Source organism: Sorex fumeus, unplaced genomic scaffold (genome assembly GCF_029834395.1).
Source record: "Sorex fumeus unplaced genomic scaffold, SorFum_2.1 ptg000047l, whole genome shotgun sequence".
NCBI classification, from domain to species: domain Eukaryota; kingdom Metazoa; phylum Chordata; class Mammalia; order Eulipotyphla; family Soricidae; genus Sorex; species Sorex fumeus.
In genome coordinates this window covers 50036319-50054071 of record NW_026606104.1, presented here as the reverse complement: position 1 = coordinate 50054071, position 17753 = coordinate 50036319, and the positions used below count along the sequence as shown (strand labels likewise).

At 52.3% G+C, this 17753-nt stretch overlaps 2 protein-coding genes across 2 annotated transcripts; both read right to left on the bottom strand.

Annotated features, from left to right (window-relative positions):
* Positions 1-9923: 9923 nt before the first annotated feature.
* Positions 9924-10724, bottom strand: GJB4 (gap junction protein beta 4). Its single transcript, XM_056123491.1, has one exon. The coding sequence runs from the start codon at positions 10722-10724 to the stop codon at positions 9924-9926; it is 801 nt and encodes a 266-aa protein (XP_055979466.1).
* A 2946-nt stretch (positions 10725-13670) lies between these two features.
* On the bottom strand, positions 13671-17240 carry GJB5 (gap junction protein beta 5). Its single transcript, XM_056123486.1, has 2 exons — positions 17180-17240; positions 13671-14526 (listed from the first exon to the last, which is right to left on the bottom strand). The coding sequence occupies exon 2, from the start codon at positions 14500-14502 to the stop codon at positions 13717-13719; it is 786 nt and encodes a 261-aa protein (XP_055979461.1). The 5' UTR covers positions 14503-14526; positions 17180-17240; the 3' UTR covers positions 13671-13716.
* Positions 17241-17753: the final 513 nt, after the last annotated feature.

Below are 17753 nucleotides of genomic sequence, written 5' to 3'. Positions count from 1 at the left end.
ATGCCCATCAAACGGAGAATGGATGAATCTAAAGTAGAATATTATTCAGCCATAAAAGGGACTATTTTAGAGGCCAGTGCGATAGCATAGCGGGTAGGGCGTTTGCCTTGCACGTGGCCGACCTGGGTTCAATCCGTGGCATCCCATATGGTTCCCCAAGCACTGCCAGGAGTAATTCCTGAGTTCAGAGCCAGGAATAACCCTTGAGCATCGCTGGGTGTGACCCAAAAAGCAAAAAACAAACAAAAGAAAAAAGGGACTATTTGTTTTTTTATCTGCTGAACTATGATAAATCTTGAAAACAGTAAGCTTAGGGAAATAAGCCAGGCACACATCAAAGAACACAAGTTGTGTGATTTTACTCCTATGACGTGTCTAGACTCGGTACATTTTTAGAGAAGAGACCTGGGGAGAAGGGTAAAGCTGCTATCATTCAGTAGGTACAGAGCTTAAGGGTGATGAAAAAGATTTAGAAATAGTGAGGATAGTTGCATAACTTGTGGATGTAACAAATATCTCAGAAATGCACACTAAAAATGGTTAAAATAGTAGCTCCATGTTGTGTGTATTTTGTCACAATTAAAAATTGAAAAGCAGGAGAGAGAAGAGGGATGGAACTATTTAGGGGTCAAGAGTGTCCATATGGCAATGAAGGCCCCACAGAAGTTTGGGAAGGCAAAGGAGGGTCAGGGCCTGGGCCCCAAGTGACCTCCCCAAGGGAGAAGGGATGAGGGAGATTGAGGGGACCTGGGAAACTTGAAGTGCCCAACACCCAAGGTATTGGCACTCTTGCTGGCAAAGGGCAGAAATCCAACTCAAATTAGTTTGGGCACCAAAGCAGTTGTGGTTGGAGGTTGGAGAGCCATGGACAGGGCAGGGGTCCCGAAGGGCCCCAGAAGTGCCTGGCTGGAGAGAGTTCTGGATGCCTGTGGATTTGGGTCAGGCTTTAAGCCTCTCCTTTGCTCCTCCCTTGACTCCTGGCTTTCTTCTCTCAGGGACAGGTGGGCTTTTACACAGGGTGCTCTTTCTCCAGAGGCTCTCTCTGATTACACCTCCCCATGTTTTGCTGTTTACCAGTGAGAAAACAATTCGACCAATGGGTGGAAGTTGGGACGGCTCAAGAAGCCTCACCTGGAGTACATGTCCACCCTGAGCTGAAGGGACCAGTACAGACAGTCATTCTGGGGAAGGCACAGAGGTGAGAGAGGGACGCTGTGCCAGGGTGGAGGGGACAGGAGTCCAGCAGTCCCCTGGAGAACATGCTTCTCCGGGCACTGCTGCCTTCTCTGAGAAAGAGGATGACGTGGGCTTGAAGGTTCTAGGATCGTGGAGCGGGTTTGAAGAGCAGCAGATGGAGAGTGAGGGTAGTCAGGTTGGACTGGAGAACTTGAATCTGCAGCGGCCTTATTCTGGGTGTTTGACTCACGCCAGCAGGGCCCAGCATGGGGGCTGAGAGAGGTGTCAGGATAGAAAAACAGTTAAGTTAATCCAACCTGGACTTTTTTTTTTTATGTAGGAGGGGCAGTGGGGTTATTGGTAGTTCAGCAACTCATTCCAGTCATCTCAGCAAATATTCATTACTCCTGCACTGTATGCCAGTCACGGTAGAGGGCCTGAAGGGGCATTGGCGGAACAGAAACTGCTCTTGCCGTGGGAGAGTTTGCAGTGTGCCCTGAGAGAGTTTGCAGTGTGAGAGGGAATACAGACATGGGCTAAGCAGCTCTGGGCTGACATGAGCCCAAACAAAGTCTGGAAAAAGAAGAACATGAACATGGGAGGATGCTGGCAGGAGAGGAGAAGGTCAAGGTCAAGTCTGATGGTGGTCGCCTGCTCATCTGTGTAAATGCCACAGACAGATATTGAGGACAGGGTTAAGTGAGAGGACTGGGGGGGAAGCTGTGGTCAGAGTGGGGAGACCACCCCTGGCTCCCCACTCCCCCCTCTGACCATAGCTAACCAAGCCTCCATCTGGCCTCTGGCTCTCTCTCCAACGCTCTTGGGAACCTTGACCTCTTCAGGTGAACTCATCACTTCACTAAAATGGGCCAAGTGGTTCTCACTAAAAAAAAATATTATTGATCATCTCCATTCTTCTGCAACTTTTATTTTTCTGTTCTTCTCATTGCCACCACTTTCCACTTGCCATCTCCGTTTTCTTGGTTCTCATTCTCACTCTCCTGGCACCTCATTGGGACAGCCACTTCTGCAGCTCCGTTCTCAAAGGACTAAACTCTTGCCATGGAGCCAATGACCATCTCATGTTCATTTAATGAACTTGCTTCTGTCCTTATCTGATTGGACCCACACATTGTTTGGCCCTGATGAAAACGTTCTCCTTCTCTAGGAATTCTTTTTCTAGAACCATCTAGAAGCTCTATAAAGTTCTTCAAAACACTGTCTCTTGGCTCCTGTAGCATTATCTTCCTTCTCTGTGAAATCATTCTCTCTTGGCTTCTGCAAAGACTCTTTATTCCACAGTCCTGTGTATGGCTTCCCCCATCCTGTTTGTTCTCCAAGCCTCTATTCTAGGACACCTTTTCATCCCTTCCCTCCACAGTGTCTGTACAGGGGGAACCACTCTTGACTCCAGTTACCACCTACCAGAGAGGCCCAGATAGATTAAGACTCCAAATAAAAAACAGCGCCCTATCTTGCCAAGAGCCCACACTCTAAAATTTAAGAGCTCATTTGAATACATAGTACATATACAGAAAAATAATTCATTAACTTAGTTTGCTCGGAGAGCCCGGCAAGCTACTGAGAGTATTCGATATGCCAAACACAGTAACAACAAAGTCTCCAATGGAGATGTTACTGGGCCCGCTCGAGCAAATCGAGTTTGCTGTATATTAAAAGAAAATCACATATAGAACAATATAGTAAGAAGTGGTCCCTTCTCCAAATTTTATAAAGAAATTTAATTTAAACTTTTAACATCATTCTTCAATATCTGGGGCAATAATGTTAGATTTTTGTTATTAACCTTTTACAGAACACACAACTTAATTTTTGCCCAACTTACTCGTGACACAGAACTTTTTGATTGAATGATGCTAGAAAGTTGATTTCTTACCACAAAGCATATTTGCATAAAGTTAGATGACATAAATAAAAAATCTGACAAGCATGCATTTGTCATCTTCACACGACAGTCACTGTCTTTATTGTTTTTAAGTGATTTTTTAAAAAGGACTTGCTTAAAAAGACAATACTTGTAATGACAAGGCCATACCCTCAGAAGTAATGATTAAATCTGTGTGAAATGTCTCTGCCTCTTTTTTTTTTTCTGAGTCTGCCAGGCAATCTCCTTGAATATCCAAAACTTCATTGATTGAGGTTATTTCAGGCTAATGAGTTCCCCCCAAGAGCGTTTTTGTTGTTCAAAACACAATAATTGAGAGCATGCCCCAGTATTCAGGAGACGTTGCAATGACTTGGGTAAAAGACAATTCCTTCCTACCTGAGGGGTAATTTTAGAGAAAAAATTTATTTTATGTTCAGGCATGTGGTCTGTGTCAAATGGTATCTCCCAACCAGTCTTCCATCCTTATATCCAACTGTCTTCTCACTCTCTGCAGCTTAGTGTCATTCCCTGAGTTGGTGGGGGTCCATTTTTACTGAGTATTTACTATGTGTCTAGCACTCCTTTAAGAGTCAATGAGTAATGGAGTGAACATGACTTCATTCTTGTTCTCAAGGAGCTCTTTCTAGTGTGTTGAAGCAGGACAATAGACACTCCAGTCTAGTGAACGCACCAAGGAGATCAAATGGGGGCTGTGTGGTAGGAGAGATTTTGTGTGGTGTATGTGCTTCACTAGAGGAGGGCGTGTCAGAAGGAGTCTCCAGAGGAGAGTTAGCATTGAGGTGTGATCGCCCAGGAGATAGTTCTATGAAGAAACTCCGAGGAAGAGTTTTGGCGGCAGAAACCAGTGCAAAGGCCCTGAAATGGGGAGCGGAGGAGGTCAGTGTGGAGGGGATGAGCATGGTCATAAGGAAAGGGCCCCAGGAAATGCAGAAGTAGCCTAATCAGGGAGACATTGACAAAGACTTTGGTTTATCTCTATTTTTGTGGCCATGATGGGAAGCCACTTGGAGGGCTATGAAGGAGGGAGGAACATGGAGTTATGTGATAGAAAACTCTCTTCAGCTGCATGTGGAAGAGGAATTACAGAGGGACCCAGGGTGGAGGTAGGGGATCAGCTGCTGCAGGTGTCCAGGTGCTGAAGGAGGTGGCAGGACCTAGGATGGATGCACTTGAAGATGGTTTGAACAAATTTTGGAATCAAACCTAATAATGCTTGTTTTTGGTTTTGGGGTCACAACTAGTGGTGCTCATGGCTTACTAATGGCTCTGTGATCAGGGGTTACTCTTAGGTGTGCTTAGGGGACCATTTTTGGTGCTAGAGATTGAGGTGGGGTTGACTAAGTGCAAGACAAATCACTTAATGACTGGACTATCTCTCTGGCCCTGAAATAAAATCCAATGTCTTGCTAGATGTGTGATTATGAGAAATGATATTTGTAGATTTTTGAATTGATATCCCCATGCATTTGGGTGCAGAGGGATATCATCTTACAAAGTGGGAAAGACTGGGAGAGAATGGGCCTTTATTCTCAGGGGATTAGGATTAGTTATGGATGACCAACAGGAAGCTAGATACATAAGTCTGTTTAGGTCTGAACATTGAAGTTTGGAAGTCATCATTTTATAAATGGCTTTATAGACGGTCCTGAGTAAGGTCACAGAGGCAAAATTGCACATGGAGAAAAGAACCAAATCCAGGGTAGCTTGCATTTAGAAATCAGCAAAAGGAAGAACAGGCGTTCATGGGTATCAGAAAGGACCCTTGAGTGAGGAGGAGTACCAGAAAAGGGGATGCCTGGATACCAAGGGAAGACACTAGTTCAGAAGAGGGGGTTCTCAGTGGTCAAATATTGTTGAAGGGGAAATTGAAATTCAAGAACCAACTATTTGACTTGGCAGCTAGTTGGCCACTGGTGGCCCTAACAGTTGCAGTTCGTGCTGGAGAGGGTTAAAATGTAAGGAAGTGGAAAGACAGTACAGATAGCTTTGGGGATGATTTTGGTTTTTGTAAATGGGATAGTAGCTGAAAAAGAATTCATGTCAAGAGAGATATTTCTTTTCAAAAGGGAAAGAAAAATGTTATAGCATATTTATAAGAAAAGAAATTGTGTGGCAGGAGAGACACTACCTGTGGAACATAGTCCAGAGTCAGGCCAGATGCTGGTGTCCAGTGCCAGATGGAGTGGTGTATCAGGCTCAGGAACACTTTATCCATTTGCCGGAGAGAAGGCAGAGCAAGTGGCACTCACAACAGGAAGCTGGCAGACTTGGTGACTAGAAGTTGAGATATTAGCAAATGTTTAGCTATTGATCCTATTTCCCAGAGGCCTGGATATCAGCCAAAAGTGGATTAGTAGAACATGGGACTGGGGTTTCCAGAAAAGAGGAGGAGCTATGACTTAAACATTTTGGAGAATAGGGTTAATGTTTTAGGAGAATACAGAATTTCCGAGAGATCCCGAGTGCTCATTTGAGCTTTGTGGCCCCAAGTTTTACTTGAAACCAACCAGCCCAGTTCTATTCTTCTCTAGGTGCTCTGGAATGAACGAGTTGGATTTTCCTGTAATGAAGGTCTTTCCAGAGGAGTAACTAGAGAAGCACAGAAAGGCTGAAGAGTTGGTTCTGGGACCCACGGAGTTGAAGCTGGGAGAGGTGAGTAGAGAGGAAGTACAGGGGATGATGGACAGTAAACTAGTGGTGAGTCAATAGATGGGTCAATGATTGAGTACAAACTGAGCTGCATGAGCTGGATAGATAGGAGATGATGAAGGAGCTGGTACAGATAAGGTCTAGGGTGCCACATGTGGGCGAGGCCCATGGGTGGAAAGGTTGTTGGCAACAAGGAAGTCAAGGAATGGAGAGGTCAAGGTGTTGGATGTGAAGTCACCAAGAATGATAATAAGTGCAATAATACGGTGAATAGTAGGGAACCAGAGGCTGAAATGGTTCAGGAATGAGCGTGGAGAACCAGATATCTTATTTTTTATTATCCCACACTCATCATGTCTGAAACTGAAGGTTTGAATATCTCCTTCTAATCGGCACCTCCTCCTGGTTTCCTTGGCAAATGGCACCATCACCCAGAGCCAGAAACTTGGGTGTCACTTGGGCTCCTCTCTCCACTTGATCCCCACACCCAACCAAATCAAACTATCTTTCCTATTTCGTAAGTATTTCTTAAACACAGCCACTTCTTTCCATTCCCACTGTACACACCCTAGGTTGTTTCAGGATATTCTTCTTCTTCTTCTTCTTCTTCTTTTTTTTTTATTTGTTTGACTATTTTATACCAGAATCTGAACAGGTCGCCCTGGATTAGCCCCTCCACACTGTAACCAGACACCCAGAAAATGGAATCATTTCACATTGTGTTAAGTCTCTCTAGTAACTTCTTGCTGTCCTAACTTCAGATAAAGCCCGGAACCCACAGGAATGCAATCATTTCTTGGCAAGTACTGTGAGCTCCGGTCCTGGTTAACATCAGCTTACTGTAAGCCCCTCGTGTGGCTCAAGGCCTCTTGGATGACTTCCTGTCTTTGCCATCAGGCTTGCTCTCCTTTCCTCCTTTTGTAGTCTGTGTCCCCTCTGCCTAAAAAGATAACACTCCCCCCCCACCCCCTACTTTGTTTTCCAAAATCCTCTTCTTTATCTAGGTGTCAGCGTGGGAAGTCTTGAGGCATCTTTTATGGAATGCCAGAATGTTGGATCCACTGCCTTTCTCCCCAAGACACCCTGTACCCTCCTAGTGTGCCTTGAGTTTAGGAGTTGCCCTCTTTGCTAGAACATATGCCAAGTTCACAAAGTCAGGGACTGTGCCTGATTGTACCCAGGCAGATCATCAGCTCCTAGCATGGGGCTTGTCACCTAAGAGAAAACAATCAATATTTGTGAACTTGAATCAAGTGTAAGATTCTAGAGGTGGAGTGGTTTTGGCGAGAGAAGGCGAGGGCGTAGCCCTGAGAGTGCGCAGCTAAGTGGTGTGGAGGCGGAGGTCATGGACTCAAAAGGAGAATGCTGCACAGGTGGCCCGCGGCCTGGGTCTTGGGAGAATGTCTGGGGACCCTGAATGAGAGGAGGTGGGGTTGAAGGTTGAAAAAGGGCCTAGGCTGAGTGGAGAATCTGCAGAGGGTAGACTGGCAACCATGATGATGGTGAATTCCATGACAGATGTGTTTCCTAGAAGGCTCCTCCCAGCCTGAGAGAGAAGGGGGGGGGGAGAGAGAGAGAGAGAGAGAGAGAGAGAGAGAGAGAGAGAGAGAGAGAGAGAGAGAAAGAGAACGCACAGGAGAGCAAGTGAGTGAGCAAGAGAGAGAGAGAGAGTCTCAGAGGGTCTGTGTTCACCTTGCTCCCACCTTAGGGCTTTTAGGGCTTAAGAGGCCTGGATTAGCATCCCTGAAGGGCCTGGGATGTGTGGATCACATGCATATCTAGTGTTGGCCAAGGTACAGTTAGCCTGGAATTTTGGGGTAGTTGACTGTGGCTGCCTGAGGCCTGCCCTGAGGAATCAATCACCTTGGCTGGGTGATGTGGGGCTTCTGGGTTTGGGCCAGTGAGCACCATCTTTTGAGATTTTGAGGTCACCTCACTGGTCTGGGTTAAGAGAGGCAACTGCCTGTGTTTCTAGGAGTCAGGAGTTCAGAAAATGATATGGGTACACTGACTGTGTCCCCCTTCCTGGGGGAACTGTCATTTCCCAGATATGTGTATCATCAGCTTGGGTCTTATTACAGTCCCTGGAGAATAGATGTCATTGGCTGGATGCCAGCTCCCTCTTGCCCTCCTGCTCTCAGGGTGACTTGAAGCCAACACTGACTCACCTCTTGGGGGTTTCTCTGCAGGAGAGCCTATGGCAGGAGTTGGGGTGGTGGTGGTGGTGGTGAGATTTACCTTCTTCATGCCTCTTACCCTGTAGGGATCTGCTTCAGCCCCTTCCTGTCCCACATCCCTTGTTTCTGCTTTTAGCTGCACACAAATTCCTGCCACTAGCCTCCAGGGCCCCTTACCTCTGAGCAACCTTCTGACCTTGTCCTATAACCAGTGGTGGACCTGGGGTTTCTCCATAGTCCACAGGGGACACAACCTTGGCTAGGTAGCCCCTCTATGTGGCTTGGAAGCTCCCTTTCCTTTTTCAGACCCAGTGAGGTTGTGAGACTGGATTTAGCAGAAGTGGCCACAAAACCCACGACGAGAGTCGGAAGCCTTGCTGGACTCCCTGGTTTAGGTGTGGTAGAGGATTGAGTGAAATGAAACACGGTCTCCCCTGCCAGGCAGCTCATGGGCTGTTTCCTTCTGTGGCCCCCATTACTGACAGTGGCTGGGACCTGGATGACTCAGCATCCCCTGCAGAAGGAAGTACTCTACTCTCAAATGGGGAGAGCCAAGCACCTGGAGACAGGTTAGGGGCCCGGTGGGCCCAGGGTGAGGCTATCAAGGCTGCCCTTTGACTGAAGGAAGGTTCTAGGGGATGAGAAAGGCATCCAGGCAGATTCAAAGCACAAGGCAGGAGGTGGAGGGAGGGGAGACAGAAGCCAATGGTGGGAGATGGGTGCAGGAGGGGAGGAGGCATGGATGGAGCTGAATAGTGGGAGGTCAGGGGTCCTGGGGAAAGATCGGTGGTGAGGAAATTTTGTGAAAGCAGAGGAATGACATGGTCACATTTATGTAGAGAATAACCAGTCTGTGTCCTTGGTAGAGGTCAGTGGGGAGTGGTCCAGAGGCAGTAAAGGTGTGTGGGTAAGGTATGTGGGCCGGGACGAACAGGGATGAGGAGGGTAGGGATAAGGATTGGGCCAGTTTTTGACTTGGATAACTGGGTGGGCAGTGATGCCACTTATGGGAGGGTAGGTAGGATCTGGGAGATGACATGACATGCTTGGGAGCTGGCGAGTGACAGATCTGGGAGGTTGATCTTGTGGTGGCTCCAGGGCCCTGGGGCTCAGAGGTTGGTGCAGCTGTGAGAGTATTTGGGGGTGCCCCAAGCCTGAGTGGTAGGGTTTGAGAGAGAATGGGGATGTCTCTCCCGGAACACTCCTCAGACTTGACCTGGGCAGAACTCCCAGCCAGTCCTTGAGCATGGGGACCTGCTTTCTACACTCTGGAGGATCCCCGTCCTGGACCCGCCTCCCACCCTCAGGAGGGCTTTCCCAACCTGGGGCCTGTCCTGGGGGTAGGGAGGCTGAGATGGGGAAAACCCCCACAAACTGTGAGCGCATTCTTTTGTCTGGTGGATATTTACTGAGAATCCCCACTCTAGGCACAGGCTTTTTGGGGGAACCTCTCTCTGGGGCTGGCTGATGGCAGAGCCCAGAGAGCCCCCAGAGTAGCCGCTGTCATTGGGAACTTTCCTCCACACCTGGGACACAATGTGTGTGTGTGTGTGTGTGTGTGTGTGTGTGTGTGTGAGTATCTGAGAGAGAGACAGAGAGTGCTGCCACAGAAACTGGGTCTGAAGTGTTTTGGGGCTCAGGTGCCCACAAAGTCATCTTGGGCCCCCTCTCTGAGGTCCCAGACTGAACCCACTAGTCTTCCCATCTCACACGCCCCACTCTGCTTACAAAATACTGGGAAAATCTCATTTATTAAGAGTTTGGCAAGACCCTATTGCCAGATACAAAATCCCTCCCTCCCCCCAACCAACCGCTTCTTTTTCCTGAGCCTCAGGACCCAGAATTGCTCTGCAGCACTGGCCCCTGGCTAGGTTTCCTGAGCACGCTGACCCCGCCCCCCACCCCCCAACACACTCTTCCCTTGCCCTGTTGCAGAGAAGGTGCCTTGTCCCAGCTGTAAGCTGTAAGGGAGCAGGTGGGGGACCTGGTGACCCCAGGACCTTGCTTTCAGGTCACGCATAACCACCCACGTCCAGCGTGATTGAGCCTGCCTTCATCAGGACAGAGTTCCCGTCTTGGGGGTGCTCCCCGGGGGAGGGGACATAAGGTGGGCAGGTGTCGGGGAGGTGGTTTCTGTGCCGGGAGCGCCGACGCCGGGGCCCCAGAGTCTCTAGGCACCTCTTGGTGACCAGGAAGATGACCTCGCTGAGGTTGAGCAGGATGCAGATGATCGCCGTGGCCACCATGAAGTAGGTGAAGACCTTCTTCTCCGTGGGCCGTGAGATGTAGCAGTCCACAGTGTGGGGGCAGGGGTTCTGGGTGCAGGCCACCACGCGGGGCATGTCGTAATTCTGGTAGAGGCGGTGGAAGATGTAGAGGAAGCCTGAGTCCACGGCCGCCTTGAAGATGAGACTCAGCAGGTATGTCCACCAGAGCCCACCCCGCTTCTTGCTGGGGTTCTCGTACAAGGACGGGGCATTGGGCCCGTGTTTCAGGCGGTGCTTGCGCTCACGATCCTCGCGGTAGGCCACGTGCATGACCACCAGCAGCGAGGGGCAGGTGACCAGGATGAGCTGCAGTGCCCAGAGGCGCACGTGGGACACGGGGAAGAAATGGTCGTAGCAGACATTGGGGCAGCCGGGCTGCTTGGTGTTGCAGACGAAGTCCTTCTGCTCGTCATCCCACACGTCCTCGGCCGCCACCACATACACCAGCACACGGAAGATGAACACCACCGACAGCCAGATGCGGCTCACGGCCGTGGAGTACTTGTTGACCCCACTCAGGAGTTTCTGGAGGGATGCCCAGTTCATGCTGAGGGCCTCCTTGGTTCTTCAGGAACCCTGCCCGCGTGTGCCCTCAGGGCCAGGAGCTGGAGGGGGGCTTGGGGAGGGGGGTGCCACAGGGCCCAGGAGAACCCAGAGAAGGGTGCTTGGGATTAAGGTGCAGAATTCCTTCACGACCACCGTGTCGTACCCTCGCCCGCCAGGCTCTGCGGGGCAGTGACAGCCATGATCCCCAGGCCACAGGGGTGCAAGTTCAGGACCAGAAAGACTCCCACTCAAGGCCTCACAGCTGGATGTGGCCACGTCAGTCTTGAATGTCCCTCTTGAGGTTCCAGAATGAGGGAATATTTTATTCTACAAAGTAATAGATCAGTGAAGGAAAGTCACCTCAGACACTCCCTGCCAACCCTCTCTGACACCAAGTTTCAGCCCTGTGGGTCACATGAGTTCTAAAGAGCTGTATGGAATGGCAAGATTGGCTTATCTATCGAAGGCAGGACAGGAGGCCTGCCCCCCACTCAGGGAACCCTGCCCCCGATTTCCATGAACACCCACAACGGATAGGCCCTATGCTGACTGCCACTTGCACAGACCTCGGCACCCTCCTTATGTTCATTCCTCCTCTTTGGCCCTAGGTCGCCTCCAACCAGGCCAGTCACTCCCAAACTGAACTGGCTCTTCGAAACCATGGTGCCTTGGCCTCATCTTCCGGCACTGAGCCCCAGGGCTGTCTCGAACACAGGACGGAAAGATCTGTGCCTGGTTCCCGGGGATTCCAGCATTCCTGCATGCGGAAGGAAGAGGGCAGGTTCTGCGAGGGTGCTGCCTCCACACTCACCAGGGCTCCTGCTGTCTCTGTTCATCCGCAACCCTGCACTCTGGCGCTCACCTGCCCTTACCTGGAGAGCCAGTCCGTCCCCTGCCCAATTCCAGCCCCCCTGCAGGCACCCTGTGCCCCAGCACAGTTCTAGAGCACCCCCACCCCCTTTATCTTTGGAGGCCAAGTGCGTCCGCGGCACCCAAAGACTCATTTCCCCATCCTCCGTGCCAGATCATGACCCTCAGGAGGGCAACCTCCGCACCTCGGCCTCTGTCCCAGGTCTCACCAAACCCTCTTGGGGACCCTGTCTCCTCCCTCTCCTCTCTGGTCCTCGATGGGGCCCAGCAGAATGTCCCTCCCCCTCCTAGAGCCTCCCTGGCATTTTCCCTGGGACCCTGACCCTCAGGCGCCTCCTTAAAGTCCTGCCCATGGCACAACTTATCCCCGCTGCCCAGCCCGGTCCTGCCCGGTCCTCACCTTGTTTGGGGGCTCAGCAGTGTTCCTGTCCAGGGCTAGTCTGGTCTGCCCCGGGGCCTCCCAGAGGCAGCTTTTGTTCCTCGCTCCCCTACTGGGTGGGGCTTTCTGAACCAATGAGCCAAGGGTGCGCAAGGGGGTGGGCAGGCTGCGGGCGGACTTCCCCGGGCACATATTCAGAACACCTGCGGCTCCTCTCGCCTGGCCCACGCCTTTCCTCCAGTGGGGTTGGGCAGGGCCCATCTGAGCGAGCACTTGGGGCCCACAGGTATGTGGGAGAGACTGCGGAGCGGGCTGGCTGGCGGGGGTGGGGCAGGATCCTGGGATTCTCCTGCCCCGCCGAGCCAGCTCAGCATCTGTGGAGCCCCTGACTCCTTCCCATAGGTCTGTTGTCCTCGTCGGTCTGTCCCCAGTTTTCCTTCTGCCTTTTTCACCTCTGAGGGCCTGAGTCGCCGACATTTAGATTTAGGGGAGTCCAACTGAGGTTGAGCATAGTCTGGCCAGTGGGGACATTTTGGGGGACCAGAGGCTTTGCCGCCTGTAAGTGGTGAGGCAGGTGATGGCAGGGACTACTATGACTTGTTTCGACAAGGCCACTCACTGCCTTGATGGAGATAAGGAATGCGAGCCCGCCGTGAGGAAGGCCCCAGCTGGCACTGGGCGAGCAGCCAGACCCTGTCCTCTGGGCCAGGCCTGTGGGCGCTCCACTGGGCTGCCAGGGTGGTCGCAGAATGACAGCTGGGGGCTGCTGTGGGGCCCTGATTGGGATAGTGAAGTTAATATGTAGCCAGGGAGGGGCTCCACTGCCTCATTCCCCACAAGCACCTCTGGAGCACTTCCTAATACCAGTAGTTAACATTTATGTGGCCTTTGCAGCTAGTGAACCCTGTCCGCAGTCGTGAGCTCATCCAGTAATCATGGCAAACCCCCAGGCGGCTGTGATTAACCCGCTTGGGGGAGAAGTCACTTTCCCAGCAGAAGCTGGACTCTCGGCAGGTGTTCTAAGTGGTGGTACTTCCCAGCACCAGCCAGCCCTACAGAAGCATGTGTGCCTTGGCTGGCCAGCAGGACCTCAAAGTGCAATGGAGGCAGAGGGGAGGCCGGAGCATGAGCCCCCGGGAGGGCTGGGGAGCCGTGTCCAAGGTGGGAGACACTTGGGGGCATCAAGGACAGCTTTGGAGTGGCTGAGAGGTTGAGCCGGTGACCTGGTGAGGATCACAGAGGTGGAAGCACTGGAAGACACTTTAAGTCAATGCACAAGTTTTTATTAAGCCTGACTGGGGGTCCCACATGCTGAGGGCATGTACACCCCTCCTCACAGTAGCAGTCACCTGAGGGAGAGGGTCTCTGTGTCACCATATTATACAAGCCAGCTGGGGAGCAGTGCAAAGGGGCTTTCTTGCCCAGGCCACACTGGAGCTGAGCAATTAGCTTTTGGGTTTTATTTATTTATTTATTTGGGCCACACTGGGCAATGCTCAGGGGTTACTCCTGGCTCTGCACTCAGAAATCCTGGCATTGCTTGGGGCACCATATGTGGTTTGGGGGATGAACCCAGGCGGGTTATGTGCAAAGCAGGCGTGCTACCCACTGTTCTATTGCTCTGGCCCTGAGGAATCAGTTTTGACTTCAGCCTGCCCAACCCTCCCCAATGCTACCCTTGCCTCTGCCACCCCAGGGTGCACTAGGAGAGGCGTTGGGACCTTTCCAGTGGGGCCTGAGCCCTCACACCATGGTCTTCTTCAGATAGTCTTGAGGGTGGCTGGGTAAGAGGGGAGGATGGGTGTCAGAGCCCAGGAAGATGAGGTCCCCTGAGAGGAGGTCAGCCTGTTTGCCCGAGGCCTGGGCCTTCCTTGAGACCACACACTCCCGGCACTTCTTGCTCACCAGGTAGGCCAGCTCCACCAAGTTGAGCAGGATGCAGACGGCGGCTGCAATGACCATGAAGAGGGTGAAGATGTTCTTCTCTGAGGTCTTGGAGATGAAGCAGTCCACCGTGTTGGGGCAGGGAGCAGCCTGGCACTTGACCACACGGGGGAGGGTGTAGTGGGGGTACAGCAAGTAGAACACGTAGAGGAAGGCTGTGTCCACGCCAGCCTTGAACACCAGGCTACAGACGTAGGTCCACCAGAGTCCGCCCCGCTTCTTGCCGGGGTCCGGGTAGAGGCGTCCACCCTCATCGCCGACCATCTCCCGGTGCTTCTTCTCCCGGGCCTCTCGGTAGGCCACGTGCATGACCACCAGCAGCGAGGGGCAGGTGACCAGAATGAGCTGCAGTGCCCAGAGGCGCACGTGGGACACGGGGAAGAACTCATCGAAGCAGACATTGTTGCAGCCGGGTTGGAGGGTGTCACAGTAGAAGTCCTTGTGGTCGTCGCTCCACACACGCTCAGCTGTCACCAGATACACCAGCACGCGGAAGATGAAGACCAGAGACAGCCAGATGCGTCCGAAGGCCGTGGAGTACTTGTTGACCCCGCTCAGGAGCCCCTCAAAGATCCCCCAGTTCATGGTGGACCTGCGTGTCAGCCGCTCCTGCAGGGAAAAAAGTCAGTCATTTCCGCCTTCATAGACTCTGGGCACTGAGCCCTTTAGGGGAGTATATGGGTGTATTTAACCCTCACTAGTGAGCTGGCTTCTATGGATACTAATTTTAATTTTTAGTTTTGGGGGTTGTGGGGGGGGGTTGGACCATATTTGGCAATGCTCAGGGCTTAATCCTGGCTCTGTGCTCAGGGATCTTCTCTTGAGGTGCTGGGAGATCGTATGTAGTGCTGGAGATCAAACTGGGGTCACCTGCATGCAAACAAGGCAAGCACCTTAACCTCCTTGGCCCCTGACTTCTATTACCTTTCCCATTTTACAGGTGGAGGAAGCGGAAGTTTAGAAGGCTTACACTAAGCGACACAAGTATTAGGTGTGGAGCTGGGGTTTGCGCACAGGTAATTAAGTCCAGGACCAAACTCTTACTTCTGAAGGTGGGCGAAGGTGTGTCCAGCACCTAGGCTCTGGTCTTGCTGAACTGCTACATGAAGGTAAAGCTGTGGAACCTTCTATTTTCTCTTCTGCTTCGATCCAAGCTCCCCTTCTCAGGAGATCAAGCCTTTGCAGGCGTCTCTCCTTTTACAGCACTTTCTCTGTCCTGAAGAAACTGACTCTTTGCCTGGACTCAGGGATAGAGAAGGATCTGGAGCCTTGGCCCTCAGTGCCAATCTGGTCTGCATGGTTACCAGGCGCGAACTACACAGGTGGTCCAAAGCCACTAGTGGAAAGTTAAAGGAAGAAGCAGTGGATTTCTTTGAACCAACTCCAGAGAGGGCCCTGAATATTCCAAGACTTCCCAAACTGCTGCTCCTTGGAAGCCGGTTCTATAGGCTGATGTTTGGGTTAGTCAGAGAAGGATTCCGTGTTCAAGAAATTTTTGCATTCAACCAAGCTAAACAGGTTATCTGTGCTAATCAATTCATGGTATAGACTCTGAAGAAGGCAGATATATAGTATGGCCCAAACTCCTTGGACCACAGAACTCCTTGGACCACAGAGATCCCCTGAAACTTTTGTTTGCTTTTGTCACACCTAGCTGTGCTCAGGGCTTACTCCTGGCTTTGCTCAGAGATCACTTCTGGCAAGGCTCGGGGTGCAGGAGCTCAAAGCATGTGCAAGACAAGTGCTTCACCCATTGTACCATCTTTCCAACCCTAGAATTCCTTTAAAATCAGTTTTGAAACAACCTTGCCAAGACATCACCAAAGGCTCCTCTGGCTGGTTCTGCTGTGGGTTTGGGTGATGAAGGTGGGAACTGATATTCTCTCCTAAGAGAGCGAGCTGTCAGAGTGATGGGTGCTCGTTTCCTTCCTTCATAAAGTAACAAAATGGGAGACTAACACCCAAGAGTGGCCGAGATTAGTACCAGGAATTTTGCTCTTGGAGGCCAGCCACACATTCTAGGGGAAAGGGGAGCTCAGATAGAGAAGGGAGCACCAAGTAAAGGGTGTTGGGAGGATCCTCCCAGGATGGGAGAAGCATGCTGAAAGAGGACTATAGACCAAACATGATTGCCACTCAATGCCTCTTTTGCAGACCACAACACCCAAAAGGAGAGAGAGGGAATGCCCTGCCACAGAGGCAGGGTGGGATGGGAGGGATACTGAAACCCGTGGTGGTGGAGGATGGGCACTGGTGGAGGGATGGGTACTTGATCATTGTATAACTGAAACCCAAGCACAAAAATTTGTAAGTCTACAACTGTACCTCATGGTGTTTCACTAATAAAAATTAAAAAAAAAGTCCTTTGTCTGCCTCCTCAGAAGTCTACTGAGACCCATGTTCCCTGTGGGACCCTCTGGGAGCTCAGGGACCCTGCCAGCTCTCAGGGGTTGCTGATCCCCGAAAGATTGTCCAGATTACAGACAGATGCCCTCACCCCCACACCGGAAAGCCCTGTGGCCATAGCAGGGGCCAGGAACCAGTCTGGAACTTTGAGCACTGTGTAGAAAGCAGGACAGGCATCCAGCGAAGGGCTGTAGTAATTTTTAGTTGCAATTTACAGAGGAGAAAAGTTATAGAGAGCTTGACTCACTGTCTTGCGATCACACAGCTAGAAAGAGACAGAATGGGGATTTGAACTCCTGCAGGCTGTCTGGGTACCTGGGAGCCCTCTAGAAAAGTCTAAACCTTTCTGCTCACCTGGTCTGGGTCCACATGCTCTTTTGCCTCATGGGTCCCGGGTGAGGATGGGGCGCCTTGCTACTCCGCCCTGTCTCTCCACTGTTATGTCTACACCACCTCCCCCTCAGACAGGAGGCCCTTGTTCTGACTCATCCGTTTGTCTTTACTCAGTGCTCGCTAAGACGGGTGGAAACCCTTGGCAGCTCCTTAGCAAACAAGTCGGGAGGCCCAGCCCTCCCCCCCCCCCCCCGGGGCTGTGCAGGGTGCGGGTGGGGCTCTGCAGGCCCGGGCAGGGCCGGTCCATCCCCTCGGCTCCAGGAGAGCCCCCCTCTCTTCTCCAGGCGGTGCGGCGGCGGCGCTGCCCCAACGCTCAGCTGGGGAGCCACCAGGAGCAGAGGGAGGGGCCTTCCTTTCCCCACCCCCAGGATCCAGTTGCATCCGGCCACCTCCCCCGACTCCCCATCACGGAAACTTCTGCCAGCGGTGCTGGGGTGTGGCCACGTCCCGGGGAGCCCCTTACCTGAGCGGCTACTCCTCGGAGCTCAGCAGGACGACTCCGGGCTGGCCGCAGCCGTCACCCTCCGCGCAGCAGGACTCATGACAGGAGCAGACACGACGTGCCTGCGTGTCTCCGTCCGGGGAAACCTGTTCCAGGGCCCGCCTGGGAGCAGAATCCCGCCTGGGTGTGCTGCTGCGGGGGGAGGGGTAGAGGGAGGGGAGGAGGAGGAGAAGAAGGAAGAGGAGGAGGGGAAGAGGAGGAGGAGGAGGAGGAGGAGGAGGAGGAGGAGGGGGAGGAGGAGGAGGGGGAGGAGGAGAAGCTGGAGGAGCTAGAGGAGCTAGAGGAGCTAGAAGAGCTGGAGCTGGGGCTGGGGCTGGGTGTACCGCTGCTGGGGCGGGGTGGGGGAGCAGGAGGAGGGGGAGGAGGCGGGTCGGGGCTGGGGCTGGGGCTGGGACTGGGACTGGGACTGGGACTGGGGCTGGGGCTGGCTCTGGCTCTGGCTCTGGCTCTAGGCCTGGGGCTGCCGCTGGCTTTACCCTTGGCTGGGCCCCAGACCCCCCACACTGCCTCTGATGAGGCCCTCCAGAACGCTGTC